Genomic DNA, 20029 nt, shown 5'->3' with positions numbered 1-20029 from the left:
ACCTCCTACATTGCAGTCTTTCCAGCCACACGAACTTCATAAACTACTTAATAGACAACACTTGCAGCCAATACGAATCAGCAGAGTATATTAAAGCCAATCAGAATTCAGTATGGGAGCAAAAGAGGCGGGACTTTACGAGGAGTCTGGTTGAGAACGTTGTGTTTACTGCTGTCGCAACTGCGCTGTTCCCGCCGGTAAACCCTCCCCGCGGGTGTTCCGCGTGGAACTCAGCTCGCTTATAGGCTGCGGGAGGGAGGCCGAGCAGTTCGACACAACAGCCAGCCTGGAAGTCATCTGAATTACTGGCAGTGTTGACGTCATCAAGAGTTTAATAACGCCAGTGCTGTTCAGTATTTAACCTCTCCCGATTTTAATCACACAGGTCACAGTTAACTACACACGCCTCTTCTCACAGATAAGGTGAACACATAGAATCAAACACACAAGCTGACACGCAAACAGTGTAAACGAAATTTTCATGAAATTCAAGAAAATAAAAAATAATAGGCAGTGTATATTATTCAGTTAGCTTTTTATTAATATAGAAGTGGCAAAAGAGGCCTTAAACATAAAATAAAAGGCAAGCGTCATTATTTGAGTATGAATTAATAACACCAAGAGCAATTATGTGTCAAATTGTGTTGCAGCATGTTTAAAAATGACAATGTCTCTATATAAGCTGTGCACGGCCTACCTCATGCTTATAGCAGGTTGGTTTAGTTTTTTTAAATAACCAGTATGTCAAAACAAGGCAAAAGTAGCCTATACACGGTGGCAAAACACACGAAGGACCACTATCTTGTGCTTTCATTTTTATGTGCAAAACAATGTTTTTGTCAAAAATAATCCCTCAAACGTCATGATGATAATAATAATTTAATAATTATATGCCTACGAAATATCACAGGCCTGTTATTGATTCCTTTGCTTCTTTGTAATTTGCACTTGGTGCTGACATACACTTGGTGTTTCACCAGGATATCAGTGTGAGTATACTCTTCACAGACACACACACACACATACACACACACACACACACACACACACACACACACACACACACACACACACACAGACACACTATTTGTCCTCTGTCCTCTCTGTTCTCTGGCCCCTGCTCAGTGTTTGAGGGAGCACTTTCCTTAATTGTATTCCCCAGCCCATTGATTATTTTAATGGTTCTCCATGCTACACAGTGGACCTCTGTGTGCTTGCACCACATCAAGATCACACACAGTCTCCAGGGGATGAAAATGGAAGCTGTACATTCACCTTCTCCTTGTCTGGAGCCGTGTGTGCTCGCCCTTCATGATCAAAAGTGGCAATGACTGAACATTGGCACTGCCAGTTTACATCAGAATAATCCTCCACCGTCATCTTCTCTAACTTACAATAATGTTCAGACAGCTTTTTTCATCAGTACGGACATTGCTTTTATAATTCAGAGGAAGTAAACAAGATTGCACCTGGTCTCTGCAAAAAGCATTTGTGGACTAAATCATGATGTTTTAAGGTGCCATGCCATTCATAATACACGGCTGCGTGCAATCTTACTTCAACTGCATTCAGTGTGACATTTGTATCTCCATATCTTACATAGTCAGTCATTAAACTGGCATCTTGCTCTTCAGACCATCATCTGTCTGCAATTACCTTCAGAAAACTTAAGGGATGTGAAAATGTACTTTGATGAGCTGTGTCCATGGAGACACAGTCATTTTTCTTCTCTTCGCCCCTGTGCAGATGCTGTGTGGAAGTTGGTGTGTGGTATGCCCAGATGCAACAACTACACATTCAGATATTACAGTAAATGAGTTTTTATGCATGCATTGTAAAGATACAAAAGGCTACATTCTATGTTTCATTGACATCAGCGTTGAGTATTTCATTATAACATATAGCTGAAATTTGTGACCCAGAATAGAGCAAACAGAGATATTTTTGCAACATAATATAGTTTAACTTCATGATCCTTTGTAACTAACGTTTCTTTAATCAAAGAACAAAAAATGTACATACAGGATATGACTTGCAGCCTTGTCTTAGAAAAGGTAAAACAGTAACTTTAGCTGTTTATTGTGGTGCTATATGTGAGTGTTTAAATCTGTGAATTGTTCTCTTTTTATTGTTCTCAATATCATTTATCATTACACTTCTATTTTGAGTCATTTGCAGCTGTAATTTACATTCTATTGTAATATTTTGGCACAATAACTGGTAATTAACCTCTACCCCCCAATGCTTTTTACATATCAGGGGCAATGTTTTTGTAAACTTTTTAAGTTGAGGAGATGATTTTCTAAGTTCATCCCCTCTCATCTCCTCTCCTGTTTTTTCATTTCTTCTGTAGGCCTACACCTTTCCTACTTATTTATTTGAGTTTAAATCTTGCACATTACATCACTAAACCCATTGATTAAAGCATAAATCCTGCCAACAGCTTCCTGTTACCATACCTACTAATGTGCATATCATACATGACAAATATTTGATCATACATTACATCTCAATAGCAAAGACTATTTATACCTTTTTATTCTTATAGCCACTCAATTTATCAAACAACAACAAACACCCTAAACACAAGTCTAGGATAATCTGTCAGCCTGCAGCATGTTTCAGAAGCTTTGTTTTTCTTATTTGTATGATAAAGAGGAGCAGATATCAGACAGATAGAAAGTCATCCCTGTTGGGTACAATAAAAAGAGAACAGAAGAGAAATGAGATGTCACTAGATTACATCTAGAAAGTCCCTACGACTAATATTGTGTCCTTATGATGAGACTCTGTTCCCCTCTTCATCCTTCTGCAACGCTCTATTCGCTTTGGGCCTTCTTTAGGTGGTCTGCCTCCACCCTGACCAGCTGAGAGTCCTCAGTCACCTCCAACAGAGCATTCATCTCTGGGCTGTCTACCCTCACCAGCTCCCCTTCCTCCACTTCCACGTGCACTCCCAACCCGTTCTCCTCCCCTCCTGGCTGGCCCTCGGCGTCGATCACCTCCACCATCTCTGTGTTCTGCAGCACCTCCTCTTGCCCCTCTCGGATCTTCTTAACATGGAAGGTAAAGGGAGGCACACGGTACACAGAGGTCTTGGAGCGAGCGTAGACCGCGTGGTCGGGAGTGAGGGACTTCTGCGCCTTCTCTTTGGAGCTCTTCATCTTTGCCCTACGCTCCTGGTTTGGGGTCATGCGGGTCCCAAGCTTGTCCATCTTCTTCCCCAGGCTGTGTTTGGTTTTCTCCATTTTGTCACGGGTTCTCTGTCTTGTCTTCTCTAGGTTCTCGCGGGTTCTCTGCCTGGTCTTCTCCAAGTTTTCCTTTGTCTTTAGTTTGGTCTTCTCCATTTTCTCTTTGGAGAAGGCTTTCTTTATGTTGTCCACTTGCTGCTTGGTGCTGCGTTGGAGGCGCTTGGTACGTGACTCTTCGATAATCTCCTCAATCTCCACCTCCTCGTCTGAATTGAGATTGTCTGGCAGTCCCTCTCGTCCCTCAGGTATCTGCTCAAGGCCCTCCACTGCTTTTCCTTCTACTACCGTCTCTGTTGTCTTGGATTTGGATTCCTTTGGCGGCTTCACTTGGTCCTGGGGGAGCAAGAAAAAAACAGACTATTAAGCCACTGCACAGGAATTACAATGGATTGAATCACATTTTCAATTTGACATTTACCAGAATGTTATCAAACATAGAGCTACACTGATAGCATTGTATGATTCATGTAAATTATGGCATTTAATTTAATATGTCATGTGAAAATTGTCAGCTTGATAAAGTGAAGTTAATGGGTGAGAAATGAAATTGAAAACACAAGCATGATACTTCACAGATTCATGTGTCATCTACACATTCAGTGCACACATTTCACTGCCTGTAGTGGGTGTAGAGCTACATCTAGTGGTGTCAATTATGATGGCAATCGAGTGCCAAGTGCCAGTTGTTTTACACTTGGAGCCTTAGAAATATAAGAACATAGTCTGGTGTGGTCACGTGAACTGTGTGCTATATTCCTAAAATGATTACACGACTATGGGGCTTTAAAGAAAGGATCTGCAACTCTCTAGTCATATTGAAACTAACACCAACATGCTGTCACATCTAGCCACAGTTCTTTCCTGCCATTTTGCTATAATTTCTCTGTAAATACATACGTCCACACACTTTCAATGTTGAGACTTAAATGCCTAATTACAAATCAATATATAACAGTAAACAAAGAGGGCGACGTTATATAAAAAAATGTGGATTATCTATCAAAATTAACACAAAATATAGCCATACTGTTCGCTCTACCTACAGTACTACCAAAAAGTGTAAAAATTGTGAAACGAATTGCAATTACACTTACGCTGGTAAAGGAAGGTAAAGGAAAAGACTAGGAATGAAAAAAGGTCTGCAATTCCACAATGCACACAGAGTTACTGCCTATCAATCAGTACCATAGCAACCATATTTCCATGATGTGTTGCAGAACACTGTCAGTGTGGTAGCAGATATCCGCATAGGAAGAAGCAGTACTATGCTAACAATGTTAACCCAGGGGACCCGCCCTGCTACGCCTCAGTGCTTCTCTAATAATACATATATATTTTAATATAAATATAAATAACCATGGCCTTCCCATTGCTGATGCCTGTGCCAAGAACGTAGACCAGTGAGGGTTTTATGAAGGCCAAAACTGATACTGATCATTTGTGTTCATGCTGCTGATGGTCAATTTTTATCTCTGCAACATTTTGTATAGCATGAAAATGCCATGGGGAAGTTCAGGTAATTTTCTGTTTATAGTGTATATATATATATACACAGGTATATATATATATATATATATATTTTTTTTTTTTTTTAATTTATTGTTTACTTATCGTGGTAGAAATGGCACTAAAATAGCATTTAGATTCAATGTAAAATATTTTAGGGTAAGCAGTTCTTTTATGCAAATAACCTTAAATATATATATATATAAATAATAAAAAATAATGATTGATGCTGATGATGATGTCTGTGATTTTATCATATTCTGCCATTAGATTGTCTGAAAATGCGCCCACAGTGCAGTCAAATGTGTTTTATGTGTTTGTGCTGAATTTGAGAAAAATAAAATATGTCAATTTTGTCCAATACTGACCAAGCGGAGAGGTGCGGTCAAGCGCATGTATTGTAATTGTCAGCCTGATGCCACATCAGGCAAATTGAATCTCCTGAAGAAACACATGGAACAGATATACAGCACGACTGACTGACGGCACAGTGCAACACGTGGGGGTGGCATGAGGGATATTAGGGAGTGTGGAGAAGAATACTGAGACAAGTCTTAGTTTGTCACTGTCAATAGCAGTGTTTTCAAGCAGAATAAGGGTTTAAAAACGGATTCTGGATACTTGAGAAGGTGTTTTTTGTTAATTTATGCCGATAATAACTCAATAGTTATAGTAAAATTGGATTTCAATGCAGATATCAAACTTTTGAAAGACAAACACCTGTCAGATCATATGATCGCCACATCTCCTTGAGCAGTTCAAATATTGCCATACGATCCTATCATAAAATGGACATTGCCTGCTTATCTGGTGCCGTGTATGGCGTGGGCTTGGCCGACCTGCTCTGTATGGGTTTATTTTGGGCTGGCCTTTGCCTCTCTCTGGATTCCATCTATCGTTCTCTGGTTGCCGGCCATTGCAGAGATGAGTCCTACCGCCCCCCCAACACCACACAACACCCTCCTCTCCCGCACGACAAACAGATAAACACAGCACTCTGTCACCATGGCAACCACCTGCTCATGTGTCTCTGGTGGGTGGTGAAGTATAGCTGGAAAAATAGCTGACATATCTACAACAATATAGCAACAGAAGTGCATTACAATTAAACTCACAAATATTCCGCACCTGTTTTGCACAAAGAAAAGTGAGGCCGAGCTACAATAATAACATTAATGAGAGATACGTTTGAATGCATGAGCACATAACCTCACCACAATATTCTTCCATAAGTTCTGTCAGTATGATGTAATATGATGCATGAGTATTTATACTGACCCTCCCTCACACACACACAAATGCAGACACTCATTATATTTTTCCATGAAGCCAAACTGTGAAGTCTTTTCATAAGAAGCTCTGACACCTGAACAGGAAGCTTATGCAACCAATGGAAAAACAGCAGACTATGGCATCCTGGGAACAGCTGAGGTCATGCAGAACAGTGAAACTGCAACATGATCCAGGAGCACATCAGCTTCATACCTCACTAAAGCTATGCACCACTTAATCTAAATCATCACTGGCCTCATTACTAATATTTCATCTGGAAACTCCTTGAATCTGGAAATTGACAGGAAACTACAAACTACATACAGTATGGTGAAGGATTTTCATACAGTTAAAATTAAAATTATTGTTTTAATCATAAACTTGTCTAAGTTTAATAAGTTTAATCAACCCTGTGATCCATGGATATTTCTTGTTACTTATCGGCCAGCATACACACAGATAGATCTGCAATAAGCTAGTATCGGCCGATTTATTAGTCTAGACTAGAGTTATATTTTAGTCACATTTCTTAAAATGTTTCAGTCTTTTATTAGACTTGTGGGAAATGAAAAAAAAACATTGACATTGCAGGTTGGAACATTTTGTTATTTACATTCTTAAAACATGACTCAGCCCACTGCATCTGTGGAAATGGTGATGACATCAACAAACCCTGTTTGGGTTTCCCCGTCTGATTGCAAGGCAAGATACTGGGAGCTTGAGGAAGAAGATCCATTAGTGTCCCTGCGTTACCTTTCACTCTCCTCCCACTAACCAGCAATGGAAAAGGCGACGCTATGTGTGTACGTACATTATGTGTTTGTGTTTACTGACAGGTGACTGAGTGTATGTGTGCTCTCCTGAATGAGAAGGAGGTCTGTTGCTAATGTTTATTCCCTCTAAGAGAATCATACCTCATGGAAAAGTAGGCTAGAAAGAGTGGGAACTCTCTCTCTGAGTGTGTGTGTGTGTGTGTGTGTGTGTGTGTGTGTGTGTGTGTGTGTGATTTGCTCAGACAAGCCAACAACTGTTTGAGCCGTCTGTCAGAAGGAGGCACAACCCAGGATATGCAGTAAAAACTTTGGTAAACAGCTAAGAACCTATTTTGGCAAAACAGGTGAGATAGAAAAGTGGAAACGGGCGAAGAAGATCTGCGGTTGAGCAGCAGTGCCTTCTGCTTTGATGAATTGGGTAAAATGAAAGATTTGACCAGAATCTTCTCAACCTGTGGTGAAAATGATCTATTCCTCCTTGAATTGACGGCGTTCATGTAACAACAGCATAGGTTTTTACATTGTCTTACCATCAGCAAAGTGTTCTCTGTCTGACTCATACAGGGGCTCAGGGGGATAATTTAACCAGGGACTGTTACCATGGACGACGGAGCAAACAGTGTTCTCAATCAACACTATACAGAGACCACAGCAGCTCTTACTAAAGCTGCTGGTGTCTACTTTCCTACAGCCCCCTCTCTGCCTCTCTATCTGCTACATCTATCTGTTACAAGACCCAATCCACCATGTCTAATATTACTGCTGTTTCAACATGTTGTCACCTATGATCTCAGCAATTAGTAGCACTACAGTAATTGCAGTACATGGCTGCATATATGTGAAGGATTATTACATGCCAGATTGTCTGTTAAAATAAAGAAAAACATTTTTTTTAAAATGATCATGTTATTGAAGTTATGAATTGAAAGGCCGTTGTGCTGGGTTCAGTTATGTTACGTTACGTGCAATCGTATAAAAAAAAAACCTTAAAAAACATGTTATATATTCATTTTTCATTTATTTTATTCAACAAATATACCTGAAAATAAATACCATATTTATTACAATAGCTATCAATGATATATTGCCAAATATTCTACATGGGTATCCACACAAGGAATATATTTTTAAATATATTTCTTATAAATATATATATATATATATATATTTCTTATAAATATATATATATATAGATTGATAAATTATTCCTTTTTTAAGATGTATATATTTTCCAAGTATTTCTGTGCGTTTAAGAAGAGTGTCAAGGTTGCCTTTATTTAGATAACAAATCCATGCCCATTAACCTTTGCGATCCTGATCCACCTACATGCATGCAGACATTTTGCAACTCGCTCGCTTAGAAACACACACGTGGACACAAGCCATTCCTTCGAGACAGTGCGATGAAAGGCTTCTCCAATGAGTCACAGGAGCAGCTGTCTGATCCTGTCCAGTCCTTGCAGCTGTGCACTTAACTTTCACAATGAGTGATCTCACTGACCCGTGTCCCTGCAGGATGGGTAGAAGGCCAAACGAGAGATTGACATGAAACAGAGGTGGAGGTTCGAGTGTAAAAGCCCTGCAGAGGCTTGAATCGCAATGCTTTGATCCCTAAAGAGGGCTAAAATAAGGACGCTAATGTAGTGTGGTCATTAATATTGATGCCTCCCACCCACACTCTCCTAAATAAGGCTCCAAATATTCACAGAGGCCTGCGCCAGCAGCCTGCTGCCTCAGGCATTTTGGGGTGACTCTTATGATTGCGTGCACAATGCAAATTCTGTTTCATGAAGCTCTCTTCTCTCTTTTACAACAACCCACACGGATGGTTACATGTTTAAGCGTCTTGTGGGTAATGGAAATATTAACAACCAATCCCACTCTGTCTAAAGACAAGAGAGGGGCTCTGTATACCTCATGTCCAGCATGGCGATGTCGTGTTACAGTGCAGACCACAGGAAGGGAGTTCCTTGGTTTTTCTGACACAGTGATTTGTGATTTCACACACGGAGACTTGTGTAGGGGGAAGCCCTTTTCCACAGCTCAGCCGTCCCACATCCATGACTCTGAGACCACTGGAATTAAACGGTTGGTCCCATGCAACCATGGAAATGTACTTTTCCATTTACGTCTCTGTGTGAATTGGCAGATTCAGTGCTGGAATATATTATATAACCATCCCTTTCTCCGTAATGACACTAAAGGGTTAGTCAGCCACTATTGAACAACTCTGAGTGCAAATGTTCCATTAATGTGCTTTGAAGAGTGGAGCTAGTTTGGCCACAAACCTGAAATTGCCTTGAATATTTGTTTTATCATTTCAATTTTATACTTAAGACAAAGAGTGTGTTGTATTTATTCTTTATACATATTATGACCTAACAGTCTAATGTGAAGTGTGGATCAAGTGAGGGCATGAATAAGCTGCCAACATGAATACAGCACTGGGCCCAACTATAGGAAGCTGTACCTACTATATTACATTAGGCCAATATAATGATTATTTACCTAAAACTCCTGGGAAATCATACCTGGGGGCACAAGAAGGAAGGCAGCCAGCCAGTCAATCACATGGTTAAACTTTGTTCTGAACTGAGCTGTTTGTATGATACTGAATAATGCCACTGGGACATTATAGACGGGACATCTGACTGCTGCAAGCTTTTTATTCTGTCTTTGTTGATGAGGTGAGCACCTTTCTTTTAATCTAACATTAGCTATCATGTCTGTATTTAAGGTAAAAAAAACCCTGACCTGGTCTTTTTTTAAATAAAGTAGGCCAAGGTGCTATATAAATACTGTGAAAGTACTATAAAAAGAGAAAAGCACTCAGCCCGTATTGAAAAACTGTCTTAAACGAGCCGCCAGGACTTCTGTACAGCTGTGATGTCACAACGATGCTATGTATACAGTTAGAAAGTGCCACTACAATGCCATTACAGTCATTCCCCAGCTGCAATGACGGTGCAGAGATGCAAAAACTCAGAAATGCTGACCAATCGGAGCAGACTGGGCTTTTTCGGGAGGGTGTCTTAAAGAGACAACGTACAAAAGTGAAGCAAACATATCCCGGAATGGGCGCGGCCATGTTGTAATTTTGTATCTAGAGTCTGCGCAGTAATGGTCAGGCATAATTCAAGTCCCACCAATCGTTAGTCAATCAAAGCTTTCACTCATGTTTCGTCCCATTTTTATTTCATCAAACCAACTAAAACAAAATGTACACTTAAACATACAAACATCAGCTTAATCAGAACTACCTAGAATGACAGAAATCCTCTTTGCAAAAAAATTGTTTTATGTTTAATTTTTTAAGTTGGTCCCATCTGCTAACATGGAGGATTTACTGCAGCCAGCCAACATAGGACGATAGGGGTATTTGACTTTAAATGAAAAATATTTATAGAAAAATAATGTGCTTATTGAACATTAGAGCATGTAAAAGTCTTCCAAAATACAAGCATTAACATGAACATTGATATAATATGGGACCTTTACCTTGTACTGTACTGTACTTAATAAAATATTGCATTTAACTGAAATGCTAACAATATTGATGATGAATACTTCCCTGCATGAGTAAATGTGTGCTATACCATATAAATGAGTGAATTTAAAGAAAAGGAGAATATAGTCCAAGATTTAATCTTCATAGTTTACCTCTGACACGATAACACAATTTCTATTATTTATAGATTAATCATCTTGAACATCCGTGTGCATGCAAAATCTAATCCCGAGGGTACCCAAAACCTTGCCACTCCCGGTGACGGCCTATAACTCAAATACCAGTGACAAGAACGGTGAGCCACCACAGCAGCAGTGGGACATATACCACCAGAGTAACCTGACTGTTGCACTTCATACTTAAAGGTTCGAACATACCAGACTTTGCTTTCACACGCAACCTCTTAGGTTACAGCAATAACAGTTCCTTATTAACAGTGGATGTCTGAATGCTGCTTTAACAGCAACTTTATTACTAAAATTAAAAAAAATGCTTTAAAAGGATGCTTAGTGGTAACTAGATTTGCAGGTAGTTTCATTTTATGAAGTGAAGCGATATCCAGCACCACTTTTGGTATTTATTGTAGGAAATAGAAAAACAACATTAGGCAAATGGGATTATAGTAGTAGCGTAAAAAGTGAAGTAAACAACTACGGCTTCATATAGTCAAACACACGCACATATATCTGTAAATAACCCCACACAAACACATATAAAATGCAATTAATCAATCAGTTGGCGCTGCTGATCGTAAATTCAGACTCACTCAATGAAACAAGACACAGCACCATTCCATTGCATTGCTGCTGGTGTATTTATAATCAACAGCAACATACAGTTTCCTTTAATATACCAACTCAGATAATTTGGCCAACTCTTTATTTTGGTTGTGGCCTTGTAGGTGAAGGGTGTGCCTACAAATCTTGGAATAAACAGCATGGAGGTGCAGCTTCCACCGAGTTGTGATGCGGTATGAGGACACATTTCTGGTTGACGGCCAAGATGTAGATGACAACTACAACTGTTCAAATGGCGGGTGTGACCTGATTCGTCTCCCAGCTGGTGAATCCTGTCTGCTGCTGTGGGATGGGGATGTTTAGTGAGACAGGAAGGCAGTTGGGGAGCTGAGATCAGGTCAGTCTCCTCTTACGGAACCGGAGCAACAGCTTACAAACACATCTGGACTGATTTATACTGCTCAAATGTAGACATAGGCCCACCTGTAGACACTAAGACATGCTCACAGGGATTGATTGAGTACTATTTTTTTTTTCAAGCAGAATAAGCTGATGTGCAACAGAAACTCATAAATGTGTGCCCCTGAATAACTTGACAACATATAGACATGTTGAAATAGCAGGGATCGTCTTTCTGCTGTACCAACTGTATATCCTATAGGAGCACAGGAAAGACTACACTAACACTATGAGCAAATCCAGCCCTTATACACACGCACAGCACAGAGTGTTGTACACTTGATCTCATAAAGCGGAGCACAGATCAAATGAACTGTGTGTAAATATAAAATTACACCTGTCCAATTATGCCTCACCAACCCGTCGTAAATGTTCAAAATGGTCGGCCACTTCATAGATCTATACATTCTTTATATGACTATCTCAGCTGGAAAAGTAGTCTTTAGATAAGCAAAGAAAACAAGGTGAACAATAGCAGAGGATGCTGGCCAGTGCTCCTGTTTTCAGAACACACTTCCACAAGGGACATCAGACAGGAAGGTTTTTAAAGCTTCAAAGTTTGTAAAACAAGCAAATGAAAGTATGAAAGAATTACAAACCATTGAAAAAGGATTGTTTGTGCTTAAGGTTGAACTCTCTTGTTCCCCGTGGCGTACAAGATGTGTGTTTGTCAGAGAAAGAAAGAAAGAAAGAAAGAAAGAAAGAAAGAAAGAAAGAGAGAGGACCAGAGGGTTACAACATCTAGCTTTGGCCAAAAGAAACATCTTGTTGGTCGCTGCTAAAACAAATAAGATAAGAGGAAAAGATAAGCAGGGGAAATAAAAGCTTGACTCTAAAGAAATAGTTAGACATTTTGGAAAGTAACATTTCTTTTTGCTAAGTTAGATGAGAAGATCTTTCTCACATCTGTGCGGAACATACAAAGCTACCACAATCTTAACACTATATATCTTATTTGTTTAATCCATAGAAACAATTACACTTAAAAACAACAATTTGTCGTGTTATTTCTTAACTGGGCACGGTGACTTCATGTCTCCTCTGGTAGCCTGGCGGACGCAAGACTAAACAATCCGGAAAGTGACTGCAAAAACCCGGGAAATAGTCCAGCAACAAGTAAGTTTTACACTTTTGACGTTGTTCTGTTTAAACGCACATTACATAAGGTATTAGTTTTAGAGCCGCAAGTGGGCAGACACTCCCCCCTGTTCTCAGTCTTTGTGCTAATAAGCTAGCAGGCTGATGGCTGTAGCCTCATATTTAGCACACATACACGAGAGTGGTGTCAATCAACACATCTAACTCTTTGCAAGAAAGCAAAAAAAACTATTCCTCGAACAAAATGTAGAAGGTGTCTTCAGAACTGAACTCCCATTGAGGCTAAACTGTGCCTCATTATTGTTCTTTCTGACCCCTGGTCCTCAGAAATGATTGTGGGTATAAATGAATAGTCTACTATGATGTTTTCTCTTTCATAATAGTACATAATGTACAGTATGTCTGATTTTTTTTAGTCTTGCAACCCCATGAACTATTGGACAGCCTTTTGCATGCAGAGGCTCACACGCCACTGAGCACTGGAACTCCAAACTGAACCGGCGTGGTCGCTGACATGCATTAGTGAAATGTGGAGCTTGCCAGATATCTTTCCACAAGCCTGCGGAAGAGGAGGGCTGCAGGGGGAAAGGACAGAGAGGAGAGACAGGAAGAGAACTACATAGTGTACAAGTGCTGAAGCAAACACTGAATGAGCTGTGCCCTTGGTTCTTGATTAGGCATCTGAGTTGGAATAGAAGGGGCTAGATTGATAGTGGGAAAAGAAACTGAGAAGGAAGGAGGATAACAAGTGGGCATGTTGGCATGAGAGGCAGAGAGATGCCAGCGGGATGAATCACAACACTAACTTAGGGCTGCTGATCGAGTGCTTTTTGGTTGAGTTGCCTACAGGGGGGTGCTAAGTGCTTCTTAGCTACTCTCTCTGTAATGAGATCTGCTTTATGCCTGAAAACAAAGATTCAGAAAGCTGAAGTGGCCAAAACAGCCTTGGCTGGATCACTGTGTCTGGAGCAAGTGGAATGGCAATATTTCATAGTCCGGGCAGGGTTAAAGGCTTCTAAAGAAGAGTGTGCTGGGGTTTGTTGGCTGTGATCTGAGCTCTGGAAGGTCTGTGAGGTTGGCCTGGAACAAGCAGACTGTAACTGAGAAGTCTAACATCTCCATGATAGAGTTGAGCACATGGCTATCACTGTCTTTGAGCTGCAGCCAAACACACCCCGATTCCACACGCACATCAGTACTGTCTCACACTCTGATGGACATACTGTACACTATCACATTACATAAACTGGATTAATCCTCATGGCTAAATAGATAACTTGCATTATGAAACACACAGAGTCACAGTTTAAAGTATCACATTTTCCCTTATCAAACAAACATCACATGGAAACCATGTTGTGTAGCTGCTGCTTACAAACATAGACTGCATAAAAGATTACAAAGCATGTAATTCCACAGACAATGACATGTGAAGGGGAACGCCACCAATTTTACACACCAATGTCCGTTTACAGATTCTTGAAAGTACAGTTTCACTTGCGCTGATGGGCTGAAGACTGATTTGCAAATGTGACAAAAATCTGGGGGTGTAGAGTAATATCTGACCAAACTGTATGTGGTCAAGTTGCATTGTGGGAAATGTAGATGCTAGGTTTTGACAAGGAAGAAAATCGTGTGTAATAAAAAAGATGATGTATCTGGTTGTGCTGCAAAAAACTAAAAATGTTGGAGGTCTGCAACGCTAAATCAGTCGAGTACTACTATTTTACATGTCATGATAAATACAATACTGTTGGTTAAAATGCAAAAATAACAATGAAGTTTCTACTTCGCTACACAAATTCCATACTCAAACTGGAGTCTGTAATGCAGTATAACCTCAGATGAGCACTAAAGCAAATGAAAAGAATATGCATGCAGTCTGCTTCATCTGCCTAGAAATGGACCCCAGGAGAGTGTTGACGGTGCCCGATTGCTCTATTGTAACATTTGTAAAGAGTGTGCTGGGACTACAGTCACATAGCAGAACACCCTCTTCCATACAAGTCTCCGACTGGGACATGCAAAGGGTTGAGGATAGGTGGAGCTCAAGACAATTGCAGGGCGGAGATGAGCCTGTTCTGTCTGAGGATGAGCAAGACGCTCAGCTATTTGGGCAGGGCACCGACATTATGGCAGCTGTCTGGTTTCTGCTATTCAAAAGTATAGCAGTAAGTATTTTTAAATGTTAGCAGAGGCTAACATCTTTTAGACTTGCACAACTTTCTTATTTCTGAAATACAGAGTTTCTACAGAAACAGAAAGGCCTCTAGAGGAACATTTACAACATTTCTAATCATGATATTACGAACATCATGAGGCTTGAGTAAGAAAGCCACAATGTTATCTAACAGCTTGGGTTTATATGTATTTGCTGACAGTTATTGCTAGTCTAGAGCTATTAGAGAACTATTAGAGAATGATTATTAGACTTGCAAAGCTGAACTAATATAGTGAAATGCCTGGCGACGTGAGACTAATGGGAAATAATGCAATAAACTTGGACTCATTTAGAAATGGAAAAGAAAATTGGTCTACAAGGGACAGCCATATTAGAGTTAATATAGTCAGAGCAGAGAAACGCAGGGACAGCATGGAGGCAGGCTCCCATTGGATCACGGACCAATTTGCGAACCACAGAGCTCTGATGACAGTCTGGTTTTGCCTTGTGCAGCAGGAAGACCCTCAGCTGCTGCAAGGTCACTTACAGTAATGGGTTTGTTATTTTAAAACTCTAGAAAGATGCTGGCTAATTTGCAACAGTTGTCCCTAACATACATTTCAAATTCTGTCCTCACAATATTTAAGTCACTAAAATGAGGAATCACAACTGCGATTTTCTCTGCCGACCACAGTAACACCATTGTTCTAGCTTCACTGAAATGACAGAGATCTGGCTACATTTATTCACAAACCTTTTTACTTGAGCATTTTCATTTTGTTCTACTTTATACTTCTACTCCATCACACTGTGTAGGCAAATGTACCTTTCACTCCACTTTATTAATTTGACAGCTTTAGTTACCTTACAGATTGAGAACTAGTATAGATTGAGATACGTAGTTTATAACGTAGTTCAAATTAGATCCACCTTTTCCATCTGCAACAGTCATTATGCTTATTGATGCATCAATAACTATAATTCAATAATATAATATAATATATATGGTTCTGTAATGGGCTATTCCGCATGAGTACTTTTACTTTGTGCACTTTAAAGGGGACATGTGATGCTATTTTTTAGGTTCATAATTTTTACATGTTTACAGTTATACTCCATAAGATTTGAGATATCTTGTTTCTAGCGGCCTCTTTGGCAGTAAGACGTAACTGCAGGCGAGCCTGTACTTTCAGAGCCCTCCAACTGTTCACGTTCATGGTCAATACGTGTGTTGACAATTTTTTAAGTTTTTGCTTTTTTGTAAACTTTGTTGAGACACATTCACCTCTCTACTTCCAGTCTGTCATCTATATGTTACCCTCTTAAGTTCACACACACACACACACACACACACACACACACACACACACACACACACACACGCACACACACACGCACACACACACGCACACACACACACACACACACACACACACACACACACACACACACACACACACACACACACACACACACACACACACACAGATGTTCCAATTACACTTCTGCCCTTACTACAAGCCTGTCTCAAGTTGGAAGCTACCGATTTCCGATTGCAAGTAAACGCAGCATAACAATAAGAATAATACACAGAAACGCCCTTTCATTACTGGGTCATATGATCAATCACCATTGTTTTAACTCACTCTTTTATAGATAGTAACTTAAAAGACAATTAAATAGATGAAAATCTTACGGAGTTCAACTTTATTGTAAAAAAAACAAACAAAAACACCTGCATTTTCCTCATACTCTTTCGGAATCATAGACTGTATATAAATATGGACAGCTTAAAAGTTCCCTGAAAGTAAAGCCAAAACATCTTGGTCGCCCGTCTGGTGGCTGACATCTGTCTGAATATACCTGTATTCACCTACCTGTCATTATATTGCACTGAAGCGACACTTTCTTCCTACAGTATATATACTGTATATACATACATATAAATATATATATATATATATATAACAGTACAGAAGTCCTGACAGCTCGTTTAAAGGCACAGTTTCTGAATACGGGCTGTGTGCATTTCTCTGTGGATTGAGCGTTTGATACTTTCACAGTAATTTTATGCACCTCAACCTGTTTTGTAATTAAAAAAAGATATGAAAACCCACTTTATGCAGTATGGGACCCTTAAATTTGGATGGCCATACTTATACAATAGTATTTTAACACTGTTATATTTCTACTTTGGTATCACTAAAAGATCTGAATACTTTTTTTCACCAGTGATATGCAATGCACGATTGGTATACTGTATGTCTTCCTCACCACACCCTGCTGTTGCCAGGGGATCCTGCGTGCCACCATCATTGCAGGTTTAATTATAAAGCATCACCGTCAAAGTCTTTGCAGGCTAAGAATCTTTAAGTACGTGGCTATTCTCAGAGTGCAGAGACGGGGTGGCGGGAGAGAAAATACAGCAACCACAGTTAAAAAGCAGAGCATAACAGGAAGGGTAATACTGTGCAAAAGTTTCACTCGTCTTCCTCACATTCTAGCCTTACTTGACATTGACAGTGTGAGTGAAAGGTAATATCGGCAAGGAATGGCCACACACACACACACACACACACACACACACACACACACACACACACACACACACACACACACACACACACACACACACACACACACACACACACACACACGCACACACACACACGCACAAACACATTGGCACTCTTATACTTGTGAGGACACTACAGTAGCTTGCTTTACTATCACGGCCGTTAACTGTAACCTTAACATTAACCTCCAACCCTAACCCTGATCTCATCCTTAACCTAATTCTAAACTTATCCCGCTCTAACACATTAACACACAAACAGACGGCAGAAAGTGGTGAAACTTGTCTGAGAGCCAGTGTTGATTTGCAATGCTGCCAATATCTGACCAGCTCATGAACGGTTGATTAAACTGGACACGGTGCAGCCATCCTCTGGCAATAAATAGCCTAGATCGTGGGAGCCCAAAACAGCTACTGCAACAGGGAAGCTACAGCTCCTGCAACCGCTTTGAAATATGAGGGTGACCTGTTTAGACAGTGATAAGAGCGTTACACTTGAGATAACACCAACAGGAAATGACTTCATGAATTATTTGTGTCTGCTGAAACACAATTAAAACCTAGAGTCTGAATAAAAACAGAAAAATCAGAAGCTTTCTTAAATAGAGCAAGTTCCACATCTTCCACATTGTTTGTCCCTTTTTTGCACAGTGTCCTACACTGACAGTTACACACGGATATTCAGATTAAGGGGCTTGCAGTAGAACTTGCAGTGTATTGTCACAAATAGGTGTCATCAACAGCAGGAGACACCTGCTTTGCAGAATAATTTATGAAAGACTAGCGTCTATGATTGGATTTCTGCTACATGCCAGTGGTGTAACCTGCTCCCATAGTAGACATCCCAGGAGGGGGAGGTGAAAATTATTGCCTGCCAATTCGGATCCTGAAGTAAGCTCTACTACGAGAAGCTCGCAAATCTGAGATTCACTGATGCTAATGTTTTTTTTCCTTGAGAAAATCTTCTACCTTTTCCAACTAGCAAATTGCAGAGATCGTGCTGTGCATAATGTAACTACCACTGACATTTTCCTGAGTTGCTCACCTGCACAACCGCAGATAGACTTGGACCATGCTCCCTAAACTAAATTTCTCCCACTTCCACTTGTGTTCTGAGGTATTAAAGTGCAATTTGTCCCACTGCCGAGAAATCTTAATATAAAAACTACATCTTCATCTTACATAGCAGCACCCTGCCAACTATCTGCCCTCTGAGCTCTCAGAGGTGGGGCGTTGGTTCTGTCTCAAATAGCCCTTCATGCCAGTGTTTATAGACCTTTTCATTTACACCCACTAGTCTTTATATAGTTTCAGTGGGTAATCACGAAGTCCAGTGGAATGGGAGAGGTCACTATCTTCCTTCGTTTTTTCCATGGAAGCTACTAGTAGAAGCTAGTATTCCCTTCATAGGTGAGAGTCTCACTGAGGCTCACTGAGTGTGAATACAAACCATACAACAGCTTCTAAGTGTCTGATTCTTCGTAAACATTGCAGTCCATTTTAGTTTTAGGAAAAAGTGATTCAGACATTTATGTCACGGAGACCACAGAGCCAAAGCTTTTCTCTTCATCCTGTGAAACTACAGAACATTTCCACTAACAAGGTCAAGTCAAGCCACAGTGTGACTCTAACTCTCTCTGGTGAGATGATGTCAAAAGTTTGCTCTGATGGTTTGATAGCTTTTTCAGGTGCATGTCACACTCCCCTCCCAACTTTCATCTGCAGTAGGGGGAATGCAACAAACCCCTTTAACATTTACTATAACTCTAGCAGCCACATGTAAAGCATTACCAGATTAATGTTGTTCGCTACTTCGTCCACCCTGTGATAGAAGTAGTAAAAGAACATGCTCACACACACTGCAACCTCAGTATTCACCTGGTAGATGAGGACTTTGAAGTTACGTCTCTTGAGCAGCTCATTCTCGTTGCTCTCCAGCTTCTTGATCTGACCCGCCTGCTTCTCCAGGTTGTACCGCACCGTCTTGACGTTGACGCTGACCTTGCGTACCTTGTCCAACATTTTATTGACAGTGTTGGTCGTGCCGACGTGGTTCTTGGACAACTTAGCCAGCTCCCCTTGGATGGTTGACACTGACTTCTCCATGGACTCCTGCCTAGCCTCGAGCCCGTTCTGGGTCTGCTGGATCTGGTCTACCACCCCGATAATCTTGTCTAGCAGAGACAGGACCATGACCCCGTTCATCTGCGCTTCACTCTTGCCTCCAGGGCCAGTGGCAAGCACCAGGTCCACATCCTCAGCTGGGTCATCATCATCGACTGCAGGCTCTGTGGCAGCACTCACCAGAGCTACCTCGTCATCATCATAAGGCACTTCTGCTAAGCCTCCGTGCTCCTTCTTGACACCTGTATCCGCCATGGCTGTCAACTCCAAGCCAAACTCACTGCACACTCGCTACAGTTAAAAATACACTACTGAAAAACAACCTGCAGGAGCCACGCTTAACAGAACTCAGTCCCGAATCCTTTCTCTTCTCTTTAAAAACAACTTTCTTAGCCACTTCTTTGCCTCTTCCTAGTCTACTTTACACTTATACGTTCTCTTCACCAGTCTCACTCTCTCAGCCGTCTCTGTCTCTGCTTCTGCTCTGGGATGCCAGCCAGCCAAGGGGAGAAGGGCCTCTCACAGCTGAGGCATGTGTGCCCTGACTCAAATGCCTCTGCTCCAT

At 40.6% G+C, this 20029-nt stretch overlaps 1 protein-coding gene across 1 annotated transcript; it reads right to left on the bottom strand.

The window, feature by feature from the left end:
• Nucleotides 1–518: 518 nt before the first annotated feature.
• Nucleotides 519–20029, bottom strand: cavin1a (caveolae associated protein 1a). The gene is made up of 2 exons (XM_083930905.1): nucleotides 19219–20029; nucleotides 519–3584 (listed from the first exon to the last, which is right to left on the bottom strand). Exons 1-2 carry the CDS (start codon nucleotides 19717–19719, stop codon nucleotides 2820–2822), a joined length of 1266 nt encoding a protein of 421 aa, XP_083787031.1. The 5' UTR covers nucleotides 19720–20029; the 3' UTR covers nucleotides 519–2819.

This window comes from Echiichthys vipera (assembly GCF_963691815.1).
Source record: "Echiichthys vipera genome assembly, chromosome: 17".
Classification (NCBI taxonomy): domain Eukaryota; kingdom Metazoa; phylum Chordata; class Actinopteri; order Perciformes; family Trachinidae; genus Echiichthys; species Echiichthys vipera.
Note: the sequence above shows the minus strand (reverse complement) of the source record. Positions and strands in the feature narration are given on the sequence as shown.

What these genes read in the sequence shown, in the direction of transcription:
- cavin1a (XM_083930905.1), bottom strand. Translation starts at nt 19,719, where the DNA reads ATGGCGGATACAGGTGTCAAGAAGGAGCACGGAGGCTTAGCAGAAGTG. An exon ending in TCAAAGTCCTCATCTACCAG is followed by an intron (nt 3,585 to 19,218) that starts GTGAATACTGAG and finishes TTGCTCCCCCAG; the next exon opens with GACCAAGTGAAGCCGCCAAA.